The sequence below is a fragment of the Blennius ocellaris genome, assembly GCF_963422515.1.
Source record: "Blennius ocellaris genome assembly, chromosome: 15".
Taxonomy (NCBI): domain Eukaryota; kingdom Metazoa; phylum Chordata; class Actinopteri; order Blenniiformes; family Blenniidae; genus Blennius; species Blennius ocellaris.
The window spans coordinates 15126733-15154026 of NC_137664.1; the positions used below are offsets into that span (position 1 = coordinate 15126733).

Genomic DNA, 27294 nt, shown 5'->3' on the forward strand with positions numbered 1-27294 from the left:
AGATCCCATTTTAAATGTAATGTCTTATTGAAGAGGAGCTCAGTCATTAATGGACTTTGACCACAAACAGCCGCAATGTAAATATACCTTTATTTACAATGTAAAGGCGGTTTCATCCATATCAATGTTTTTTTTTTTTCAGTTTGTTCTTCCTTTTTCTTTCACTCATGCTTTCAAGGTACACATCACACAAACCCATAATAGCCAAGACAGAATCTAGATGCCATGCTTTCATTTGAGCACTGAGACATATCCCCCAGACCAAGTTTCATATCATGATCATACTTTATTCACTCAGATCACCTGGCATAGAGCTTTCATTACATGGCATAAACATTATACATAAAGCCCTACTTGTTACAGTTTGTTTCCTGTGATTCTAGTGGCCATTTTTATGTGCATTTAAGTTCTTGTAGTTTCTGTTATACTAAAGATTTCCCATCAAGTTCACCACAGCAACATATTTTCAACAGTGCTTCAGCATATTACCAAATGACAAATATTTGCTCCAGACCTCACGTTGTCTTTTCAGTACATCATTACAGTGATTAAATCACACAACAGTCCTACTACGTTTCATTCCCACAGTGCAAATAATGACATTAGATCGGGAGGAGCGGATGTTTTCACCTTGTCGAAGTGCAGTTCTGAGAGCACAACAGGAAACTAATGTACTATATGGCAGTATATACACATCACTTACAGGGTTAGCGTTCATTAACGTTCACTTCACATCCTCTTTCACAGTTAGTATTTCAGCAGAACATAGATTGGATGAAAATGGGGGAAAGAACAGAGGATACATCATCGGATACAGGAATAAATACAGACTTTCAATGCATAATAATTTATACTGGTATGTGTAGCAGTTCTCTTATAATATAATAAGGTATGCAGACAGCTTTCATTCCCATTTGGTATATATTCTGATATTGTGTATGGTTAGTCTTTTCCCGTAATGAAACAGTACCGGTAAAGAATTTGCATGTGCCTCTGTGCAGCGTGATTAACAATAGAAGGTGAATAACACAAACCCGTTACAGTAAGCATGGGGTTAATATTAGGACAAAATGGGACCCAAAAAGAAAGAATATTTGAATCGGTCACACTTGGAAAGGTGCGTTATGTAGCGTCGAGTGTTTTGTCATGGTGAGCCTCCCCAGGTGTTTGTCTGACTTTGCACATGACACACAAAACTTTAAGCAACTTCACGTCGGACTAGTGGGTGTCGTTCTCTCTCATCCCTATCGCTTGCGTTTGTCGGAAGCTGTCAGGTTTTGCAGAGTTGGGGACCCGTGACAGTTGTTGTCAATATCGTTGTCGGTGAGTCAGTCAGTGTGTATATGCGTGCGTGTGAGTGTGTGCGTTTTCAGTGTTGTGGTGACGCAGAAGAGCGATGCTGCCGGTGGCTTGATCCGCTTCCTCTCAGTGTTTCATCCAGGTTCGTTCAGTTGCCGTCCTCACGTCAATGTGTCAGCTTGTCTGTTTTCTCCCGCTCATGTGTAAGACTACAGGGTGCTCCCTCGATCTCTCTCCATTTTCTCTGCCGGGTACAAGAAGAGGATCCTGGACTATAGAGGCAGCCGGATGTGCATGGCAGAGCTATTTGGCCGTGCAGCCAAAATGTAGATGGCACTCTCCTTTAAAAAATCTCCCCAAGTCACTGGCCTGTTGAACACAGAAATCATTTGTATTTTAGAGTGAAATCACAAAGTCCTTAAACATGGTTATTGATGCAATCGTTTATATAGAGTTAAACTGTTGGAGGATTCTTTGTCTGTCCAACCTGCAAGTTTTCCATTATTTCTTCACACATGAGTCACATAAACAGCAACAGCTTTGTATTATCCAGAAATAATTAGATCAAACTTGTGCAGATAAAGAACAAAAACATATTCGGTGTCTCTACTTTATAAGTCACTCACTCACTTTTACTGACAAGGAAAGTGATTCTGTCATGTCCGCTTGTTATATCTGTTCCGGTTCCTCTCTGCAGGCATATACTTGTATCATTGTAGCTGGTATTTGTTTGTACACCAGCATGTTTTTGCCGTTATATTTTGTGATCCTCATGCCTCATGGCATCATGAACATGCTAATTTGAAAGTAATGTAGCAATATGTCTTTGAAGATGTTCAGTCATTGTGGTGAAGGGATATTTAATTGCAGCACATATTAAAATGAACTTGCTTGAGGCTCTGAAGACGTTTTCCCTCATATTGAAGACGCTTTATTAGATGTGATGTTCATCAGAATAAATTAATTCAACAAGACCCAGAGAACAGAGGGATCCCAAGGGTTTAGTACACCACAAGATTATGATGGCAATATTCACACATTTAATATTTAAAACTAATAAAGCAGCACCAGAGTTTTAAGGTCGAATCAAACCCAGGAATTATGGTTTAAATTCGTATGCCATTAATTATTCTCATGCATAAGCGTTATCTTACCTTCCTGATAATGCAATGCAGTAATGTCCTCACCGTAAGCACATGTTCTCTGCTCCCGTGTGTCTCATAATGATTTGGAAATTCAGTTATACAACCTGTCAATTCTTTCAAAGCATGCTTTGTTCATTATTATTCCACTTAATAGGACTCTTGTGTACTTCTCTTTGTAGTCATGGCCCCGGTGGCCTTTGCCTGAATTCCTTGTGTATTGGCTCCAATTACAGAAAAATGTGTAGGACAGAAAATTAATGATGCACCAAAGAGGTTTCTCCTTCATTATATGATGAAGGCTAAGTTGTGCGCACAACATAATGTTGTGCAGGCAGCCAAGCAGGTTATCCCTGTCTGCAACGAGGGCATCTGGGTTTCATTGATTACTCAATGTCCCATTGTTGCTGCTTGAGATGGATTTGCATTTGTTTTATGGTCCTGTGCTGATTTGCTTTTAGGAATAGTCCTAAAGGCTGGAATGAACAATTTCTGGTTGAGCATTTTAAAATAAGCCCTGAATCAGTGTGTGTGGTCACAACAATGAGTTAGCGAGTTAATCGACCGGGCCAAGCCTGTAATGCCGCTTTGTCATTGCAATGTACAGTCTGTTCCCAGAATAACAAAAGAAAAAGAACACATTTTAAAATGGACACAGTGAAAAACTACTAGACCAATGGTTACCAAAGCTGCTACACAACTTTTAAAGACCACGAATACCCGATACAGAAAAGGTGAAGGTACCGGAATGTAATATATTTTACCTTTATGCTCAACCCTTGTTACAGGAGAGTTTCAACAAACACACACAGATACATTGAAGATATAAAACCACCAACCTGCTCTCATCAGTCTTGCTCCTTTCACTGCCTGAGCTGGCTGGACTGTTCTCGCATATGGGTCCAACGTGACTTATACTGTATCAAAGAAAAGTAGAAATATGAAGAAGCAATTACAACACTCACAAAGGTCAAGCTATAGTAATTTCTTAAAGAAAATGGAAAAAAACAACAACAAAAAGTCAAGTGTAAATAGGGATAATGCAACTGAAATGATTAAATATGTCATATATGAATTTACAGGGATTACATACATGTCATTTTACATATATCTTATTTATTTGGTTGGTCAATCACGTGTTGTCATATCCTGTAAAAATCTATAACCCAAACATATCAATTTTGCAATGTTTTGCACTGAAAGATTAATCATTTCAAGACCGCTCCTGAAGCAGTTTTTCTTTCACCTTTGGGTGACACCTATTAAAATCTATTGACTTTACTGTGTGAAAATAAGCAGTTTGAACTGTAGAGGTTGTGACAAAGTATCTGATGTCCATGTTTGGAAAATGAGCCTGCTCAATTTGAGGTAATCAAAAACTAATGAGCAGAGTTTAACGTCCGGATTTTCCATAACTGCCATTTCTGAAAAAAACTCAACTGAACATTACCAAGTAAATATATTTCCCCCCCCACACTGTATATAAATATGCTGCTTGAGGATATTATCATTTCACCTGCACTCCAAGTGACTTTCATACACACATTTATGAGTCATGGATGTTTGATATTTTCAGAGTCAGGAGCTGGACTGATAAACCCCTCTGACTGATGCCTCTTTGAACGACTCCCTTTCACGTCCAGACTGTGCCTGCAATCAAAGGCATTGCAGCCCTCGAACTCATCTGATGTTTATTTGCCTTTAATTGAAGCGGCATTTTGAGGAGCTGACGCCTGCCGCTCACACTCTCAAGTCCCATCCATCCGCAGTGTCCTCTGATAAGTGGGGCTTTTAAAGAGAAGCCCCCCTGAAGAGAACAAAGGGATTTCTTTTGATCCTTGTAATGAGAGGCCAGCCTGAGTTTTGCCGCAATATAGCAAAGACCTGATCATGTGAAGAGCTGATGTTCTGCTCATTAAAGTTCATTCAGGGTTGTATGATTACTAAATGTTCAGAGAGATTGTCACTTCGGCGATAACAAGTCTCTCTCTCTCTCTCTCTCTTCTCCCCTTCATTCCTCCTTTTAAAGCAAAGGGTAAATTACAAATTAAATCCAAGTCAAGGAGGTTGTCTGAGAATACGTGAGGAAGGCAGAGTGCCTGAGGGCGTTGAAGTGAGGAAAAGGAGACAAGCCATGCAGCGCTGAGTCACACTCACCCACAATTGATAGGAGAGCAGAATGCCATGAGTCTGCGGGGGGTGCCGCATGTCGAATAGGTGAGAGGGATGAGATGGTACAGCACAGGTGATGTGACAGCACAAGTGGTTAGGCAATGAACATGCACATGCACACGTGGAGAAACAGCTGGTACGCACATGTTATGCTGTAAAAGAAAATGTGAGGTTGCCACACTGGAGTATTTTAGACGATCCCTATTGTCAGCCCGACTGAATAGCTGTTCATGTACAGTCTGCAACACACAGCCCTAGGGCCACTTTTGGTCTTAAGCTCCTCTGTAATAGCTAACTGGAGCTTTCACCAATTTTTATTTTATTTGCACTACACAATGATTTTGAAAAGTCATTTTAACTCATGGCTTAAATGATTTTTTTTTTTTAATACATCAAATTAAATGGTTAAAACAACTCAAATTGGTAATGCTGCTTAAAATAAGTAAAGCCACAAAACCACCAAAACAACAAAAAAACACACCAAAACAACCAAAACTGCTACAACTGCTAAAACTGCTAAAACTGCTGAAACTGCGATATTTGCCATTTTAAAAAAAAAAGCTAAAATGTGTAAAATAGATTAAATCAATTGAAAATGTGAACAGGAAAAAAAAAAGCCATGTGGAAAAAATGGCTACAAACTCACTAAATGTATCGAAAGCTATAGAACCTTAAAAGCTGTGTGATCCTCGTTTAAAAGATGAAATGTGTTTGCAACACCTAATCAAAGTGCAAAGTGGCAAACACTGCAGTTTGTAGATCCCAACTTCCAGACATCTCAATTAACATACAGTGGACATCTAGTGGTTAATGTGATAATTATATTTACAAGTTATGTCGGAAGACAGGAGGTGGAATCTAAAAAGAAATATAAAAATGGACAAAATCAAAGTCACCAGGAAAGTTATGTTTGAGGGAAACATCAAGACCAGTATTTTCACCTAATAATATTTAAAATTCCATAAGCAAGCAACAGAAAACTCATAGTTATGTAAAAAGGAGCAGCATAAATAATGGAACAATGACATTACCATCTGTGATGCATGTTTTGCCTCAAACTATTCTGGTGGATAAACAAGTCACGTGGTGCTTAAAGCAAACTCGAAGCATAATATGTTACCTTCTCTGTCTCCACTGTAAGTTTCTATAGACCTGGTGGTGGGTGACAGTCATTTTTTTCACGGGTGAGGGGTAATAATGCTGAGAATGGCCATTAAGTGTGCGTTAGGTGAAGATTTGAGCCCATCTGATGACTGATAATGAATGCTGTATACGCCCTTTATATTATGTGGACTCATTGTAAATTGTATCTAATTGCATGTTTTGTTTTGGTTTTTTTTTTTTGTTAGCCCACTAATGGAACAGCGAAATGTTTTATAATACATCACTGCCTTTTTCTGGACCCAATAACAAAGTTTCACTCACAGTAGAGTGCTTCTAAATGGTGTGTGCTACTTTTCGGCATGCTGAATATCACACAAACAAACAAATGTAAAAGTCAATAAGAGCTCACTCTCCTTTCATTATCTCAAGGGAGAGCTATCTGTGGTAATAAAACTGTTTAGGACAGATGAGACTTTCTTCCCATTCATTTTGAAAATCCCATTTATTTTGTTCATTATTAGTTCCATTTAGAATGTTATACCACAAATGGAGTTAACAATTGTATACAGAATAAAAACATATTCTCAGTTTGATTCAGTCCGACGGGCGTCTATGAAGTACTACTTTGGAGCGATGTTGCGCTGGGTTGCGTTAGACTGTGAATCGTATCAAACATTTTGTCTTCCCCTTGATCCACTTTCCCCCAAACGCATCACAAAGGCGGTATTTGTTGTCAATGTGTTGTATTCGCTCACTATGTCCTCGTCTGTGCCTATATCCATTTAAGATTGGGAGTGCTAACGAACAAACACACAACACTAAACTGGCACAGTCAATTTTTTTCATTCGATTGCCACACACTTCCACACCTAAACCCGTTCGTTCTTCAAATGTTTATGATGAAATGTGGAGAGTTTGATACTATTTCAGTTACATTTTGAGTGCCTGCCAATGCTTTCGCTGTGTTGCACTGATGCGAGCCAGTGTTGCACACCGCACCGGCTATTCTGTGCGAGTCAGATTCGCTGCTTTTGATTCTTGAGTTTTCTGCTCCAGCACAAAGCTTCAGGGGACCGGGCAGAAAAACAATACTGTTATGCCCCGGTCTGGTTAAAGTGCACTCTGGCACAAACAAAGTCCAACTCTCCGTGGACGTGGTAATCATGTTGCCAAGAGCCTGCAAACCGTGGCAAATTTGTTGACCCTGCACAACCATAGGGAACTCCCAGTAAGAGCAGATCTCTGAGAAGTCCCCGCTGTGGCTTTTCTGATTTGCTACTGTAGCTGCAGAAAATGTGAAATACGAAACACACACCTGTGCAAGAACTGAGGAGAAAATCTGTCTTTTTTTTTTTTTTTTTTTTTTAACAGAGTGCTGTTTAAAATATTCATACATGCAGGAAGTAATAATGATAATCACTTTTTTAAAAGGAATATCTTCCTTTTTTATCATATTGGAAGGGAGACATGATGAAATGCAAATTATGCAATCAGCAAATGGTGGAGCGAGACGAGCCTGTCTGTAACTTTGATATAAAAAATTCTGTTCTAAAGCTAACACCTAAACCTTTCTCTTTTGCTTTTTTTTTTTTGGTTTGTTAACAACAGCCAGTGTGATCCTGCAGGATTTAGAGTCTTCTTGCCACATGTATGCAACTATATTTATCTAGATGTACGTCAGAGATTGTGTAATCACAAAAGTGGCTGCATAATGAAGCTTGATAGATGAGACTCTCTTCTTCATCAGGGCACTTTTGTGAAGTAAATTTCGATTGGACTGTGGAGCTTCTGATTGATTATCGTACTGACTATCGTGCAGATGGGTTAACGTAGCATCTTTAAGCAGTACAGCGGTATATAAAGATGTTAATTCGGAGGTAAAGAGTGAAACTTGAATCTGCTGAAGTAACAAGCACATTCCCAACCCCATTTAGGCCACATTTACATGACAACGTTTTTTAAGTGAAAATGGAGAATGTTTGTTTTTGTTTTGGGTGTATGACAATGACATGACAATGGTGCTCCTCGTCACTGAAAACTTTTTAAAACAGCTCCCAAGGTCGAACTTTTTGAAAACGCTCCAACTTCGTCTCCATGTAAAGGAGGGAAAATGCAACCTTTTTTGAAATGCTGCTTCTGTGCATGTGCACTATGGCCGTAGTAAATAGCTCTTCTGCACAGAAACACAAAGCTGAACAGAATGAATGGGTAAACGAGTCCAAAACCCTCAAGTAATGAGGTAAAAACACAAACTTGTTAGCATTTATTAATCATCAAAGAACAACCAAAAATCACATAAACAGTCTTCAGGAACAATATTTACATAATTTTTTTATGGTTAATAATTCAAACATTTTGGTTTGTCCAATTTCCCCTCCTGTAGCATGGAGAGATTGATGGTTTATGGCCTGAACAATAACTGGCCTTCAGGAGGTGGTCAATATGTTTTGGTTTCTCTTGCAAGATGTTGCTCAGCCTTCCACCTTTACATACAGTCAATATAGCAATAAACGTTGTTGAAACCTTTGAGCTGCAATGCATCATGTTTTTACCACCCGTGTCCTATTGCATTCACCACAGTTTTAACAACAACCATATGTTTGATTATATTTATATTAACATATAATGCATATATTCAGCCACACTAATAAAAACTGTAGCTGCACATTTGAACCAAATGTTTCTTACTAAAAATAAAAATGAACCTTTCAAACTGTTCCGAAACAGTAACACAGTTTGAAATATAACAATGTATTTAAATAGAGACAATTATGTGTTTCTTTAGTTATACTGATTTTTTTTTAAAAGAGCTGTGTGTCATCTTCAAATGAACTAAAATGGACTCTGCCACTTTGATTTATGTCGTCTAAGGGAAGCACATGTAATGAGATAAGGACACAGCTTGTTATCTTGCTTCCTTCTGGCTGTCTTTTTTTCCCTTAAGCATCCCCCTTTTTTTTCACTCTGTGACTTGCATTTTGCATACAGATGAGATCCCGACTCCACAAACTCCTGCCTGTGGGACACATAGAAGTGGTGAAGAGCTGTACTCACCTCACGTTGCAGGACTGTGAGTCTTTGTTGAGCTTGTGAAACCAGGACTGTTGGGCTTGGCGGCATTCTGCTTTTGCGATCACGCCGTCTTTGTCCAGGCCCAGACCCTGGAACACTGTCCTCGATTTGTCTCTCTCCTTGGCAGTCAAGAGACGCACCATCGAGTTCTACAGAAAAGTAAACCCAAACAAAGCATGAGAGGAGGTGGCCTGGGATGACTGGCTCCCGTTCAATCACCCTTATTAATTTCACCCCCCCAATTTCACTCCCGCCCCATTTTATGATTTCCATTGCTGCAATTTAGCAGCCTGGCAAAGTATATTTCAAAGTTAGTCTCTTTTTAGCCACAGTTGTTCTCAATCACATAAGTGCTGCCTGACATAATCTGCAAGCACTGCTTTTGCCTCATGCAACCTCGGATTCACATACAGCATACAGAAAGCAAAAACAATCTTCTGAGCTATAAACAAAACACATTATGTCCTCTGGTAAATATATATATAACTTTGGACTCATGATACCAAATTATAGGAAAATACCATCAACATATGACCAAGAAGATTCTCAAATATAAATGTCAAGCTTTTATTCTGCTGGTATCATGAAGGCAGATTCAACCAGGTCCAGAATCTTCAGACACACTGAGGCTGGTTTAACTAGAATTTTAAATCATGACTCAGAAGTTACAAAAATACTGACTTGCGTAACAACTGTATCATTAACACACATCCAACCAGACCCATCTGGATGGCTGAGAAGCTCTGGAGGAAAGTGTTGATATTCATTTGCTGGATTGATTTAGCATGACTCAGGAATCACAACAAGCGAAATCCTGCAAAAAATAAGGGCTTGCATATCACACGTATTACAAAAGTCCAACTGGGTTCATGCACCTTTGTGATACCATTAGATATCACTTTAATTTGGACTTTTTGGTGAGTTTGCCATGAAAATTATGCATATTGGATTTGATCAAAGTTGTTTTCATATATATGTATTATCTTTCCAACCTAATACGATACCTCTGTGCGAAACTTCCTCAATACCGCCAGAGACTCAAAGTAGAGAAAATCCGACCACTCGATGTGGCCCTTCTTCTCGGGATCTAACGCGGCGAACTGGGCGAGGACTTCCTCCTCCTGCTCATCAGTCAGGTCCTTATCAAACTGCTGCTTGGATACGAAGTGGCGGTACTGCAGCAGCTCATCTGACACCAGGCAAGACTCTGCAGAGGCACAGGAACAATCCATCACATCAGGCCCAATTAGTCACATAGCAGTCTTCCAGATATAATTAACTTAAGGTGACGCATTTTGAGCAAAGGCAGGAGCACCTCCCACTGTTTGCCGACCAGCGAAGCAGCACGACAATAACCACAGACTGGGTCGAGGGCCAATAATGTAATAACTCTGGGGAGCAACACAGTGTGGGAAGTAGATTTCTCAGTGAGGTCAATACATTTGTCACCCTAATAATAACAGACACTCAAAGCATTCCTCTTAGGTTTTACTTTTCTTTTTTTTTTGTGCACCTTTAATGTCATTGCTATTTATGGAACATTCAACCAGCAGAAAGCAGAAGAAGTACACTGGGATGTATCGGTGAATCATGATGGATTGTAAGTGACTTACTGGTTTTTCAGATGGTGATTCGGGTTATTAAAAATGAGAAATTAGAACAAATGTCATGTTTAAATGTAGCGGATGTAATAAGCATTTGTTTTAGACACGGTGCCGGGATGGAGGCATTGTTACAATATTACCCGTTTGGAAATATTGCATGTTAACTATTGCTTCTTGTTTGAATTACAGACTCAGCTCTGTTTTTTTTTTTTACGTTTTCTCCTTCGCCAAAATTGTGCATCTGGTCCATTCACTGCTTTAACCTCAAATAAGGTTCCAACTGTACGGAGCTGGTGCTAAAAGCTGATTGCTCATAGAAATTTGAGTTATTACTTTGTTCCTACACAAACTCACCAAGCTGTTAAGTGCTTTTATCCAACTCCTGCAGAAGCTCTGTGGAACAGGTTCCCGCTACGCCATTAACAAATTGATTGGTAGTCGGGATTAAGCTGGGGGTGCAATATGACGCTTAGCAAATTCACTCAAACACTACAGATTTGGCTTGGCCCAAATAAAAATCTCATACATTTTTCAAGTCCCTGAGCTAACAAAAACAAAAAAAAAACAAACCCAAACAACAAACATATTTCTATTCCTGCTATTGTGGGGGGAAAAAGCTCATTTGGTTGGATGAGCAACAAACAGGTCATTGTTCTACTTGCCTATATTTTGTGGGCACCCATGGCCAGCACACAGTAAAATTTGTTGGATTAATACAACTGAAGCAGGGCCTGCAAGTCATCAGCTACAATCTGACAAATAGAGTTTTGGTTCTATGCATACAATTCATAAAAGCCAGTAAAGGCCATGGAGACATTTTTCAGACTATGATATTACAGCTTGGGGCAGCTGATAACTAATCTTGATTAGTCATGTTTTTGATATTTCTATTCCTGCTATTGTGGGGGGAAAAAGCTCATTTGGTTGGATGAGCAACAAACAGGTCATTGTTCTACTTGCCTATATTTTGTGGGCACCCATGGCCAGCACACAGTAAAATTTGTTGGATTAATACAACTGAAGCAGGCCCTGCAAGTCATCAGCTACAATCTGACAAATAGAGTTTTGGTTCTATGCATACAATTCATAAAAGCCAGTAAAGGCCATGGAGACATTTTTCAGACTATGATATTACAGCTTGGGGCAGCTGATAACTAATCTTGATTAGTCATGTTTTTGATATTTCTATTCCTGCTATTGTGGGGGGGAAAAGCTCATTTGGTTGGACGTGTGTCAATTGTGTTGGAGTAGATGGGTTACATGCTGCCAGAGCAACAACAAATGGCTTCCATTTACAATTGACCGAAATCCAGAATCATATATTTTTACAAATGAGTCAGACACACGCATCAGCGTTTTCAGACTCCATCAAGAACTTGAAGATATTAGATATTTTTTGTCAGCAAAAAAATATTGAACAAACAGTGAGAAAAAGCACTTGTCAGTGACTCACCGGGAATGATCTTGCACTGCTTGAAGGTCTCCATGAGGCTGTACATTTCCTCCTCTGTCAGGAGTAGATTGAGATTGTCCTGCAGAAAAGGATACACCTCATTTTACATTGATGCTTTCTTTTATACATAAAGTTTATGGTGCTTGTTGACAGGTATGTACAGTATATTGGTATCATTCATCTACAACGAAGCCCATTTCATGTCAGACTATTTTTAATTAAATTAGGTGGGGTTCTGGTAAAGCTGGATACCGTTTGAGAAAATTTCACATAATGAAAAAATAATGATAGACATTATTTATCAGATAAGTGACATCAGTAAACTTTATTGATCTCTTAGGGATCATTAAGGTAAATCAATCCTGGTTTGTTTACATGGTCATTAATCACAATAATTACAAGTTGCCTGGGCTTCACAAAAACTGCTTTGAGAAATCTAATATGAAAATAACCAATCAACCACTTTTAAAAGTACAAATGGACAAAAAAAACCAACAACAACCTGCAAAGCAAAATGATGCAGGGTAGATATCTGGGTGATTCACAGCGACTTCAAGTTCTGACCACTAAAATTCAATCAGCTAAATCTTTGATTTATTAAGTAGAAAGTGGATGGCTTGAAATCATAATGCCTGCAAATATGTCTGTTTCTCATACAATGACTGGAGAAGTCAATTGGGTTGAGTTAAAAACACAAAAGGAGAGAAAGAGAGAGAGAAAGAAGGCATAGCCTTTTAATATCAACAAGCTGGAAGCTCAACATTTCCACCTCTAACCGGTTATGATGATCAAAGTAATCGCTAACACCTCGCCACCACACTGCAGCATTTTCTAATCATGCGTTTGCCCTTCATCTGTGACTGCAGTGCTTATTTGCACTGCTCTGAGCAGGACTCCAGTATTTACATCTAATGACCTCCTTCAAACTGATAGTTTAGCTTGAAAGACTTGACTCAGTAGATACAAGAATCTCATTAAAGATGATCTTTGCTCCTTTGCGTCAATCAGTAATGGATTTTATAAAGTTTAGTTGCAGCATGTGTACTGAATAAACAAAGTCAAGCGACTCTCAGACAGTTTATGTCAGTTTGTCTTGGTCAAAGTGATATATGCCACAATTTAAAAGGCGGCACCATATCAAATAACTGGCTATAGCTCTCACTCATCTCAGACATTTAACAAACTTCATAAAGTGGCCACTGGAGGACATAAACAATCACAAAATAGGGGTCACCTTGGTGTACTATGATAAAAAATTGAGTCCCTCAAGAAAGACAATTGGGAACCACTGCTCTAGCAAATCCCAAAAGTTGAAATCCTGCAGATCCATATTGACAGAAGAGATGGGTGGAGTGGAGGAATGGTGAATGGATCTCACTGATATAGTGCTTTTCCCACCACTTGAAGAGCCCCCAAAGGGCTTTATATTGTTGATCACATTCACATGTGCACCAGTGGAGGCAGCTGGCATGCAAGGGAGCGGCTTTGGAGTTCAGTGTCTTGCTCAAGGACACTTCAGCACGTGGAAAGACAGGTAATTGAACCTGAAACCTTTTCATTGAGCAAAAACCTGCTATACCAATGGAGCCACAGCTGCCCTTTGGGTCAAAGACTGTACTGACACGTAGGAGATTGGGTCTGAAATGTCTAACCAAGCAGCAGCCATTCAACAAAAGAAACGCTATTCAAAATACCTCATGGTTGATCAGGTTTATTTCAATTTTAAAGAGGTGTGATGATGTGTCATACTGTATTTGTTCTTCTGGGTCTCAGTTGAAAACAACATTCTGGTGGTTTAGTATGACTGTGTGTTGTGAAAATGTAATTAATTAAAATGTTCCACCTTTGTGTAACTGTACAAGGCACACACTGAAACGCTTGACAGACGTATTTCCGTCACTAGATTTATTACTATTTTAACGGAGGTGTCTCTTACTAAGATGTGAAATTTAATCTTTCTAAATGGAGTGATCTACTTGAAGACTTCATATTAGTATATCTCTGTCTGTATCAGCATGTCACTCTGAAATTGGATCAAAATCAACAATCTGAAACAAAGGAAGCCCCATTTCCTGATGACAGCATGATTAATTATTTGCTTGTTTACCCGACATCATTTCTGTGCCTCCCTGATATGATATGTTTATTAAGCATTATCCTTTGTGCTGCCTGCGAAACACACACACTGCCCATCTGCTGTGGAAGCCTTCCTGATATTATTGTGTCTGTCCAACAATATATTTCATCCAGATTTAAATTCAGAGTAGCCTTAAAAATTGATTTAAGGGTTTATGCAACACCTACTGACAGCATCTGGGAAATGCGCTCTCCAAGACACAAAAGGCCTCTGGGGAATAAAGAATAGAAATAACAACACATTCTAATCTTATGCTGGCAGCTTGCATAAATAGTTATTTCAGGCGGTCTCGTTTGGAGAAATGACAGTGCTGGTGATGCTTTGAGAACAAGTGGCTTTAAATAACCCACTTTTAGGCTCTGGAGCCAAGCAGCAAGTTTTAGCAACAAACCATTCTTCCTGAGTTTAAAGGTGCAACAAACAATATTTGCATGCTGATGGCAGTGTGATCTGAAAGAGGTCACTCATGTGCAATGACAAGACAATGTCATGAATAGCGACACCGAGCCCTGCAATTTCCCTCAGTTCTACCTCACAATAACTTTTTGCTCATTATAAAGCCATCCCTAGTGAAAGCTGAGATTATAACCTTGTTAACATGTCCATGTGGTATTTTTATACATGCTGAAATATAATGAGCAAAATGAGAAGTGAGCGTCGTGGTTGTGCATTCCCAACTGGGAAATTACACTTGAAAGCTGTTGAATCTTGATTGGTTGAGGGCTTTATGTCTGCGCAACGCTGTTTGTGCATCCACATTAAAAAGGGTGTTCCTTAATTATGCTTAACATCGCATGAGGAATATGATAAAGATTACACAGTATTATAATAATAACGCATACAGTCCTGTAATAGGTGTCACTGGTAAGGTCAAGACTGAATTTAATAGCTGATATTTACAAAAAAGCAACATTTACATGAAGATCTGTTGAAATGTGGGATTTAATATTTTTGACTTCTGCTTCTTTCAATCCCTTTGGTAATTTATATCATTGAGGCTATTATCACTTTCCTACACATTCTTAGGATGTGAACATGCTGCCTTATTTGTTGTTGTGACATGAACACAATCAAATATCATCTTTCCCAAATCCCAACGGCTGGAAGGCACAACATTATTTTGTGAATAGAAACGCAGTCACTGAAGGTTTTGAGTAACATGCAAACGACACTGATGCAACATCATTTTGAACAGCAGAAGGGAATTTAGTCAATGTAGGAGCAAAATGTACATTTATTGATCTATGGTCCACAGTCTATTGGGTGTCATGATGCAACGAGCAGTGGACATACATCTTTGCTGTTCCATAGTTCTGCACAGGAAAAAAGTAGTTCTGCTCCTACAGTCAAATTTACAAGTGGATCTTTTTCCTGAGTTAATTCCACAACAGAATAAATGTCTTTTAGATTCAGATGGTGGAGCAGTTTTTAGTTTTTTTTCTTAAAGTTGATGGTCTTTAGTTTGAATCCTCTTTGTGGGTCTCCATGTTTCAAATTCCCCTTGGGCGAAACAATACTGGACCTCAAGTTTCCTCTGATGCACCTTGACTGTCAAAGACTGCGTTAATGGGTGAATGTGGATGGTACAGTGGGAAAGGATTACAAGTGAGGTCCAATTATGAATAAATTAATAAGCCCTGATGAACATTGTTACCTTCGTCACCACTTTAAACTGTGGCTATATAAGTACTTGTGCATAAACTGAGAGGTAAATGAAGAATCAATAGTGGACTAACATTCGTCAAGCAGTCACATGTTGTAATTAGTTTTTACCGTCCACTCGATGTCAAAAAAATCAATGCCAAAGCTTTACATTTTGACTCTATCTAGGAAGTTCATCTGCTCCAGCAAATTTAGAGGATTAATTTCACCTTCACCTAATTCCAGCTATTAGGTGAAGAACAGGGCACACCAGGAAACAGCTCAGTGGTCCATAACAGCGAAATTTACATGACGGATCTGGCCTAGATTAGACAAAAGAGCCTCAAAAAACCGGAGAAGGTACAAACTCTACATCAAAAAGCCAAAGACCACAAGTACACTTTTGCTTTCTAACTGCGAAGGAACCATTCCAACAGCATGCCAACCAGTGTCAATAGAATCATGTATATTTTAATTAGAAAATAAAAACTGCATCTGATTGTTATAAATACACTGCACCATTCTAACTTGATTATGTAGAAGATGAAGCCGGTGCTCTAGAGAAGGGTCACTTATGAGTGAGTACACTTTCTCTCCATGTGATTGGTTGATTCTGAGCCGCAGTTGTCGCAGTGTACTTTGAAGGCTGACTGTAAATCCACTTTCAAGGGAGCTTGGCCCATCCGCCAGCAGCTGCCTCAAGTGTGTATAAAATTAAATGTCAGATGTGACGAGGAGGTTGAAACATCTGACTGAAAAAACTATCTTTTTCAGCAAATCACAGCGATGAAGATGGGCATTCTCAACTTCGATTAAACATTTCTCGCTTGTATCCTGACAGCACTGTTGCCTTTCATTCTCATTTCCTCCACACACTCTTAAGAAGGCAGCCAGAGAAAGAGACTTTTCAGTGGACCTTTCTCTCAGATTGTGTGAAAACACCCACCCCGCTGCACAACTTTGGCAGAGGACATTGCTTCTCAGGGCTGACAAAATACATTGAAGCCTCCACTTCATTCTAAAGGGTCCTCCAGCAAGAAAGCCTCTTCAGCTGTTTATGCTCGAATTAAAAGCGATTGCATTATGCCTCTCGCAGGGCGCTCATCACCCAAGAGTCATGGTTATTGGCAGTGGCTTTGAATTCCTGATGAGGCTCTACTGTTCTGATCCCAGGGAAGAAAAAAACAAACCTAAAACAGTCACTTATTTGAATTCTTACTGAAATTGGTTGACAATGAAAATATGTACTTTCACGCCTATCAACTTAACGTTTAAGGCTATACACAGCACTGCTGCTTTCAGGTGAGGCCTGGTTGGATTCTGGGACCTTTCTGTATGGAGTTTGCATGTTTTCCATTGAATAGCTTTATTGTCATCATACATAGGGGCATGGCAGAAATATAAATAGCTGCTATTGGATTGATAACAAGCTAGACTAAAAATCAATAAATAATTAAATCAAATGTATAAAATAAGACTATATCAAAAATGACAACTTGTTCAAAAAAGGCAACCCATATGGGTTTATAGTCCAAAAATACAATTGAGGCTAATTAGCCCTGATTTACGCAAAGTTTCCAAATGAAAATGGGAAACTTTCATTGCGCTTTTGGTGTCCGTTTATATGACTATGGACTTAGTAAATAGTTCTTCTACACATGTGCAACTATATCAACAATAACAACAACGACTTTTGCATGGCATCTCCAGCTTTTGTTCATCGGCAGCAGGATGGATGCAAGAAGACATTTCTGTAACTGCAATGTATATACAGTATCGCTTTCAAAAAATGTATCTGACTTCATGTAGCCACAATCATAAAGCCATACATCTCTCTTGATCAGAATGCTCTGATTACACCTGAATGCAAAAACTGTCAATAAAAAAAGCCTTTGGTTGCCTGCCTGTCTGCTGAATGTCAAGTATAAACCATCAGAAGAGCTTCTCAGCAACTATTAAGCATTGCAGTCAAAACATTTTCTAAAGCACTGCACAATATGCAGTCACATGGGATATACATTCTGAAACAGTTCCAAGACTTTCTGAATAAACTGCTCTGGCAGTTTATTCAGACAGTTAGATTGGATGTGTCGATTTAGAAGGGAGGAAGTAAGGAACAGACAATCAAAGAAAGAAAGAAAGACAAAAAATAAAAGAGAATGAAGCAAAAACAGAAAGTTATTTATTTCACCAATAATATAAACGATCTACAAAACCTCAGAGTTACTATCATTACTTTCTGTTTCTGCTGATTTTTCCAATGAATTCTAAAAACAATTTGTAAAGCTTTTTTAATCCTTCTAAAATAAATGTTTAAAACATTTTATTGTGGCGTTTTCAAAGGCTATGCATTTGCTGTTTGCTGAAGTGAAATCTTTTGTACATTTGGCACAAAACAAGTCAATCATTTCGAGGCTGTTTATACTTTTCAAAGGAAGGTGATTCTGGACTTAATCGATGGGAAAACTTTGTAGTACGTGCTCACTGTACGACATCTTGTCGGTTACCTTTCGCACGTTTTCTAAAGTTTTCACATTGCGACCGCTTCCGTATTTATCACAACCTCCATAACTGGTTGTACAAGCTGAAAGCAGTAGCCACCAGTTGATTTCACCAACTAGAATGACAAACAGCTAATGTACTCAACTGTGGCTAATTAATGTGACTATCTCACCAGTGGTGACACCACTAATCCTATTAGTTCCACTTGAGATTTTCACATCATGACAAGCTGAAGTATTTGCTAGATTCCTTTTTTTCGCAGCTCCACCGTTCAGTAAGCTCTCTGTTGGAGGGCATCAATAACATGTCAAAACCTTGTCAGATGTGATTCAAGAATAGTTGAGCAGCAATTTGCACATTATTAAGTGTTTGATTAGCACCATTAACACATTGTCACTTTTGAATGTCCTGATCAACATTATGTCCATGTGAACGTATATTAAGTGCTATTTCAGTTTGTATACAGGAGATACCCTCCCCCCTGCGTACAGTTTACTATCCCGGAAAATAGGCACTATGAAATCACAAAATGATTATTTTCATTCAGCAATGCTTGTTGTGAAGCTGCAGGTGAAATTAGTGACCATGTAGAGCCGGGATGTATCGTGACAAGGTGTTTGTTTTTGTGAAAAGGAAGGTATCACTGTATTAAAGTGGCACGACGACTTTAGAATTTTCTCTACAGGATAGTCTGACACCCTTCATTTAGATAGAGAAAGAAACAAACACATTTTAGTTCAGGGACTATAAACAGCCCTATTTTGAGTGAGCTGTGCTGGTAAAATAATGCCATAATAACCTTAAAATTTAAACTTTAAAGTTATTCTTTGTTGTGGCGTAGATTATAGGTGAAGAAAATGTCTATATTTTTGCAATAAACAAACAATTAGTACAGAGAATGACCACTATCTCAACATAAAGACAATTTTAAAGAGAAGACCTTCGAGTGCAAAATACAGTGAAATGTCCAAAAAAGCAGAAACTCAAACAGACAATGTGGTTTTGAGGTTCATTCACATCTGCTCATATCGAGGTAGTGACCTTTAATGGCAGCATCACTGATACCTCAGCTCGGGTCTCAGTGTTGGGCCTTATGTTTGACACCCCTGCTATAGGTCAAGGTAAATAAAAATGACTAATGGAAAGTTTCATGAAAGCATAAAGAAAAATTAAACCTATCCTTGAATTTTGACATGAAACAATTGCAAATGGTCTTCCCATCAATGTTTCTGTGTCATAACAATATTGTATTTAACAAGTTCAAGTCACCAACATATTACAGCATATTCTTATGCAGCTCATAAAAAGGTGAATATTAGCAGGAGTAGAACTCAAAGGTCAAAATGAATATGTTAATGCTTGAAGAGATTCCATTAAGGCCTTTCGAACGCATTTCCCTCACAACGGGATAATGATTGAAAGAGCACCGTGACTTTGACTTTTACCCACCATAAGCTAATCCGTTCTTCAGTTTCCCTCTCATTGAAATGTGTCTTGTGTATAAAGTATAGCGCTTTGAAACAATGACTGTCAGCAGTGTGGAATAAGAAACACAGAAAGCTGTCATTTTGTGATTGGAAAATATAACCCAGAACTGTAGATTGTTTTTTCTCGCCATAGTAAAGACAAATGCAATTATTCAGGAATAGAACTGATTTGATGTTTGTGGCAAATACTAAACTGAACTGGATTGATTAATGGACTTTGACCTTAATGGTCCTCCATTAAATCAAACAATGCATCTATGGCCAACTGTCTCTCCAAATTCTTCAGTCATCTTCAGATTTGTTGAATAAAATTGTGCAACATAAAAAAAAAAACGGGCTTCAATTAGCTTTTTTTTTTTTTTATCTTAAGTTTGTTGTTTCGCATTTGCATAGCACAATAAAAAAAAAAAAAAAAACTGGTGTCCAGTGCGTGATGTTGAATACAAGCTGTGTGGACTTACACAATAGTAGCAGCTCCATCCAGTAACAGTGTGGGCTGTATCTCTCATCTCCTGCAGGGCCTCAGCACGCAGGTAGCCTAACTCCCGGAGGCAGCCGTCATGAAACACCCGCGTGCAGATCCTGCAGGGGTAAAGGTCGTCAGCTGTCCACACCTCGCACACGTCACACATCTCGTCACTCGGCGGCTGGAAGATAAAACCCCCCCCCAAAAAACAGACATTTATTTTGCAAGTGTTATATGCACAGTCACCTTGATTGGGCACATAAGGGACAAGCGGAAATGTAAAATCACAGTGGTTTTGGCTTGTGCTAAGAACACAGAGAAAACGCTCGGGCATCAGTCCACAAGTGGTGGGAGTGTAGTTTGAAGGTGGGATGATATTATATAACCTAAAACAAGTCTGTGTCGTGTCTACTACTTTTTTTTCTTTCAGGTTTCAAAAGTAGGTAATCAAAATACAGCCTTTGATAAAAGGCTGATATCCGTGCCCCAGTCTGACGTGTTCACCGTCGTCAGTCTGCCCGACTTCTCCTCAGCTCACTTCACAGTCAGGTTGCTCTCGGCTGTTACGCCAAGGAAAATGACTGCAGCATGCTTGGCTGGTTCAACGCACAAATACACTGTCAGTTTTATTTGCTGCTTAATATTTCTATTCCAGTGCCACAGCACTGCATCATGGCTGGAGACACTTCCCAGGTGAACTTTATCTTTTATCAATTTATCTTCTCGCTCGCATCACCTTGTTTAACCTGATGATATCATCCACGTAAGCAAGCTGCTTCTGTCAGTGCTGCACTCAAGTTAGGCTCTTTAACCAAAGGAATGTACGAACGATGGAAAAGATCATACATCAATTTGTCAAAATCGAGTCTAGAATCAAAAGTGACCTTGGCTGACTTTATTTTTCATGATGAAACATTATAGAGGAATGTGTTGTTGAGAAGCACGTGTTTGATGTTTTCATCGCTTTTGGATTATGCACCTTGATGGCAAGCCAAAGCATTTATAGTTGTCCCAAATGTCTTCCTACTGGAGACGGAATCATCTAAATATGGCAATAGCATCCCACAATCCTTCTCACCTGTGGGACACTCACAAAGAAGTGACAGGAATTGAAGTTGACCTGAAAAAAACCTTGTTTTGATATAGAATTGTGTGCAATGGGCATGTACTTTAAGTAAAATATGTGAAGGAGGAATAAATGTGATTAAGACAAATCAGAGTTACAAATAAAGTTCACAAACAAGTAGATATGGCGAAGTGTCCATTGGTTGTCTTTTCCACAGTTTTGTTTCTTCTTCTGCTGCAGTCCACATCATCTTATCTTTTATTTATTTAATTATTTATTTAATTAGTTAGTAAGTTAGTTAGTTAGTCTGCTCGTGAAGGAGTTTTAAGCTCGGTGAAAAGAAGATTGACATGAAATTAGATTGGTTCAAATAGTTTTTGTAAACTATACACAGCATGTACAGTATACTATGTTAAGAACTTTGGTAGTGTTGTCTTCATTTAAAGCTGCAGAGATTTTCAACAAAGGTCATGCTTGATAGTGTGCTGGAGGGTTAAAATATACAGTAACAATGCAATTAGAACTTGTGTTGCGTGTGCTGACTATTAACTTTTGGGTTTGACTGAAAAAACTTCCTATAAAACATGTTAGCCATTACTGATAGCATGCTTCAAAAAAAATGAAAAGAGTCGCAGTTTTTGTTTGGGTATCATGAATTTGTCAGGGCACATATTTGTTTTCTTGTGTTATGTTGATATTTTGACTCTCTTCTTCCTCTCTTTGTGTCTGATTGCTGTTTTCCGCTCAGATGTGTTTCACCTGTGCCAGTGTGTGATTTTCAGGGAAGCTGCGGTACAAGTACACAACTTGAGGATTCACTGTGTGTTTTGTCATCTTGGGCCTCTTTTGTGTGTTTAGTTTCAAATGCCATTGAAATAATTTACTGGAGGCAAATTACTGTAATTTATGAGTCACTTTAGTTGGCTCTGCTCAGTGAATCAAACTGAAAGGGGAGATCCATTTAACAACCCAAGTAACATTATTCAGATATGACAAGATATCATCTGCATGCCACAGAAACAATGTGTGCATTGAGGAGATGCAGGACATCATATTTGACAGGCATCAGGCCAATTCATGTGCCGTACCAGATACACTCGCGCAGAATTAACAGGTTGCTTAATTCACTGCAGTCTAGCAAGGCCAGTATATTAGATAACATAAAGTCAATATACTTTCTGTTTAGAATGAACAAGTACCTGCAGTATGCATTGTCCATTCAAGGTTTCTTTTCTCCATCTTTTGTTTAGTGTTTTTTTTTTTTTTTGTCGAGAGTTCTCCTGTGACCTCTATCACGACACTCAGCATCACCCAGGCTATGGCCACCTCTTACAGCCTGCTAAAGCAGCCGGCCGACAGGATGCCTGGTGAGAAGAGCCCTTGCATGCATCACCAACATACGACATAAATATGAATGACCTTCCAGAAAACAACTTGAATCTGGGACTTGTTTTTAACCTACAACACGGCTGTTTAGAGAAGAGTCCCTTATACAGGCTGCCTGAACTCTTTTATCATAATGCCAAATGTGAGGGAGGAAAAAAGATGATACACTGCTGTTGCCATGGAGATTCTTTGACATCTTGCAGTCATCTCCTTTAATCCCACAACCTGAGGATTCAGTGTGTGTTTTGTCATTTTGTGAGACTCTTTTTTTTTTTTTTCTCTCTCTTAAACACAATCACACACGGCCACATTTTTTTCAATAACACACAGCAGATTATAAACCACCACAAAAGAAGTATTATCATAATTTCTTTACCTGCTCTTTCTTGTCCAGCTCAATCTCGACAGGCTGGTCGTCATCGGCTTCCCGTTTGGGCCGAACAAAAGTGGGTGGGGTGAGCTGGTGGCTCTTGTCAAGATCTTCCGGTTCCACTCCCTTCCCATCCCGTAATCTCGACCAAGCCTCCTGGTTGACCTTGCACTCGTCTCTTGTCGGAGCCGCAGCCTGCTGGGAGGTTGATGGACCCGCGCTGTTGTCTGTCTCCTCCGGATCTGCCTCCTTGGTATTTTTCTCATCTGCGTCAGTTGAAGTCTTCGCAGCACTATCGCCCTCCTCTGCTTCTTCATCTGCTTGTTTGACGGCGACGGCACGGTCCTTCAGGCCCGCCTGGAAGGCAGAGACGACCGCGTTGCATTTCTGCACCTTCTCCACCTGCTGCTTCTTTGACATGAGCACTCCCATGGCTGCAAACGTATGTAGATAGAAGGAGGGACATACGGAGACCAGTTACATACATATCAATGCATCAACTGTGATCCGCTAATGCACAGTTCCTTATGGTTAATACTACATTTTCTTTTCTTTTCTTTCTGGTTAAAGATTACATTTTGTACAGCAAGGCAGCATCATGAGTTGTTCTACCTTGTAGACTCAGCTCTTTCCAAGACTGGTAGAGGGAATAGTAAATATGTCAAACTGATGCTACAGTCACTCACCACAATCACCATCAAAATGCATCAAAGTGACATAAGTCTTCTGCACTCTGAACAAAAATGCATTTACTTTTTTTTTTAAACTTCTGTATTTAAGCGAATATGCTCTTGTACATTTCATATAGGTCAGCCATATGGCAGTTGAGTGGAATCCAAGGACTAATGGACCTGATCTATTTGAGCTTTGCACAGATAAAAACACATGCAAAGATAACATTACACACACACAGATGTGGAAGCTGTTTACTAACGGGTTGCAAGGGGTGTTATATTACATAAATGCACAAAATAACATACACTATCGATATAATGCACTTGCATTTTATAAATATGGAATTTCTAGATTGCATTTCACATTGTACAGAATGTTGTGAAGAGTTTATACTACAGGTTTAATCTACAAGACATATTTTGTTCCTGGTGGGTGCGCATCCACTTCATGATGACTGAAAGCAAATGACCAAAGAAAACATGGTTTAAAGCATGGGGAAGTCTTTCTTTGATTGCCTCTGTTTGTATGTCATATAATTCGACGTATGTTTCTTAATAAATCCTCTCCAAAATGCATTCAATGTGAAAACCAGATCTTTTTTCGTGTTCATGTGTTATGTAGGTTCTCCAGCTTTGATGTATTTACAAAAATGTCCTAATAGGTTAAAAATGAGATGAGAAAGGGGGAGAGCATAAAAAAATATACAAAGAGAATATAATAGGTATATGACTATGAAACTATGATCTGTGAACTATGACTGTCAATGAGGTATTTTCTTCCACTTTTCAGTATAAATTAAAGACCTCAGTAATAAGGACAGAAGCAAATTTGCTGGGACTAACTGCAACAATAAACTGCACGTCTGCTTCCGCCACCACATTTCAGTGACTTGCTGCTGGTATTTCATATAACAGTCAATTCTGCATGGAGACATGGTTATTGACCAAGATGAAGATTTTATTTGCATCGTTTATTATGAATGTAAAGATTGTAAGAAAGTAAAGCCCACAACTATCTCAAAGTGAAAAAAAAAGTAATGTATTGTAGATTATATACAGGCCAAGTATAAAATTCAGAATCTCAAAAAGACTTCAAGGCTATTCAACCTGGCAGATGCTTGACAAAACATGAGCTCATATATGTGGGCTGCCTTCAAACATCAAGGTTCCTCTTTGTATTGACAGAGGATATCGAGCATGTCAATGAAGGAATCTCTACGTTGCACTAATGTGTCTGACTCTCCAATATTCATGACATCGAGGATGAAGGCTATCTGAACGAAAGACTGGTGCACCTGCATCATGATGCATGTGGATAAATGTTCTAATCTGGATGCTACTCATGAAAAGAGGGGTGTCTATTTCCATATTGCTGAAATGCATTGAAATTAAGCACATGTTCATAACATACTTTACCATCTTATAATGCAATTATCTCACGTGGTTTATACTTTCTGCTTGTGAAGGCACTACTTCTGACTACTGTGTAAGAAGGGTTAATTGTACTGTGTCTCTTCCAGTGTCTCTGTATCTCTGTTCAACCTGGTGATCACATTCTGTGACACCCTAAGCTCAGTGGACACTTCCTTCTGAGAACATCTTGTTTGAAGCCTTCATTGTGTGTCTTTGCTGATCCATTGTTAGGTGTCTTCTTCTTCGTCACATCATGTCAAAATGTAAACAGCATGATGAGGAGGATTGTTTAAATATCAATTGTAATTGAACCAGGAAATTATTTGGTCGATTATGGACCAATCATCTCTTGTGAATTTTGCCATTAAGCATATTGTTAGAGAACAGCAAGTTGTGCAAAAAGTACTGAAACATTGAACAGTTAGACATTTCAAAGTTTAGAGAATGTCACATTAAGTGCACCTGTAAAGGTTATAGTGCATTTTAGATTTATCCTGAAATTTCACCCAAATGCCAAATACCCCTAACATTTTGAGTAGTGTAGCTTATATATAATATGCAGCAGTGCTGCTCAGTAATCCAACAACTGTTCAGAAATGTAGTTCAGAAATTAAAGAGGTGGTTTAGAAATAAGCTTTTTTTTCACTTGCCCCTCTGGTGACTCACTGAGTAGATGAAATTTTTATTTAATTCAGTTTTATTTGCAAAGGTTTGGATGCTTTCACCCCTGTTTAATGTAGATGAAGGGGATTTTTACTTGTTATGCTCACAGCAGCGTGTCTATCCAGAACTGGTGCCCTAGTTATTTGTGAAAGCTCAACAGACCTTACCGTGCTTTCAATCTACTTTCAACCTCCTCCTGAAAAGAAAAAAAAAAAACAGTCGCCACAAAAAATGCTGACCATTAATAGATTTCTAAAATCTGTCATCTATTGGTTTTTCTTTCATGATTCTGACAAAAAGAAGAAAAGAGAGAATGCAGCACAGTCTAAGCCTGTTCAATGAAACTGCATTTTCACCCAGCATTTCACATACATGCGTATTCAATTATGAACGGAGGAAGGTGTTCCATCTGTCCTCAACAAATATATATATATATATATATATATATATATATATATCCAATTGCTTTGGGATCACAGCTGGTGTTCTGCTGCTGGGGCCTGTGTCAACAAAAACCTTCACCTCATCCTTTGTATTCAAATTAACTTATATGCTTATGTCAAAGGGCCAGACTTTGTTCTGATTTTCAAATAACCCCAGGAGACCTAAACCTCCTGCCTGCTTGTCAATATGTGCACGTATAAATGGGATTCCATTTGTTGTTCTTTTGTGTGTTATGTGTGTAGCCACAGTGGATACACAGCATCAATCACCACAAGTTGCTGAGTTCAGCCAGCTGTAGATATCTAACATCACTCCTCCTCAACTCCCGACTTTTCACCAAATGAAAGGACTCCAGATAAGATAAAGCCAGATCTACCTCATTGATCCCCGAGGAGAAAACTAACTTCCCCCTGGCTGCAGGTTTCCAATGAGATTTTGTTCGTTATTAAAGCCAATACCTTGAGACGGCAGCATTTGTCTGATTCTTATTCTGAGGAAATCCAGTTTTGACAATGTTATTGGTATAGTTATTGCCAATAAGACTGTGTGACACCTGAGAGCAAATAAACTACATGCAGAATTAAACATATTTCTATGATTTAATCAGCATCGAATCGTGATTGATGTGAGTTTTGGGTAAAAACTCAGTAGGGTGCCTAAGATGTATAACATAAAACTGGCATAGCGTAGAGCAAAAGGCTGCACGGCAGTGTTAACACTCTTCTCATAGCGAGGAATTCCCATATCGATTCCATGCATTCATGGGTTTTCTCTGAGCACTCTGGTTTCCTCCAGCAGTCCACAAACACGTAATTGAGGTTAACTGGTGGGTCTAAATGACCCGTGCGGATGGTAGTCTGTGTTTGCCCTGTGGAGGACTTGTAACCCGTATGGGGTGTGCTGTGCCTTCATCCAGTCAGCTGGATTAGAACAAGAAGACAGAAGATAGATTAAATGTGAAAAATCTACGTCATAGATCCATCCATCCACATCTTTATCTAAATTTCCCAACAAGCATGTCTTGAAATCCAAAGCAGTGAAAGAAAACATGCAGGCACAGGGCAAACATACAAACTTCACCAAAAAGTAAAAAATAAAACTAGCTTGAACTAGTAGTTGTTTCTGCTGTGAGAGGGCAGCGTTACCCACCGCCTCAATGTCTTATTATCTTTGGTCTTGAAATCCTGTTCTAAATTTCA

The 27294-nt window shown here is 38.9% G+C and overlaps 1 protein-coding gene across 1 annotated transcript; it reads right to left on the reverse strand.

Annotated features, from left to right (window-relative positions):
• Positions 1–1571: 1571 nt before the first annotated feature.
• On the reverse strand, positions 1572–23333 carry phf24 (PHD finger protein 24; the record flags this gene model as incomplete). The annotated part of the gene is made up of 8 exons (XM_080509700.1): positions 1572–1668; positions 3281–3358; positions 4599–4631; positions 8772–8938; positions 9794–9996; positions 11847–11925; positions 20075–20260; positions 22908–23333. 8 exons carry the CDS (start codon positions 23331–23333, stop codon positions 1572–1574), a joined length of 1269 nt encoding a protein of 422 aa, XP_080365826.1.
• Between the last annotated feature and the right edge of the window lie 3961 nt (positions 23334–27294).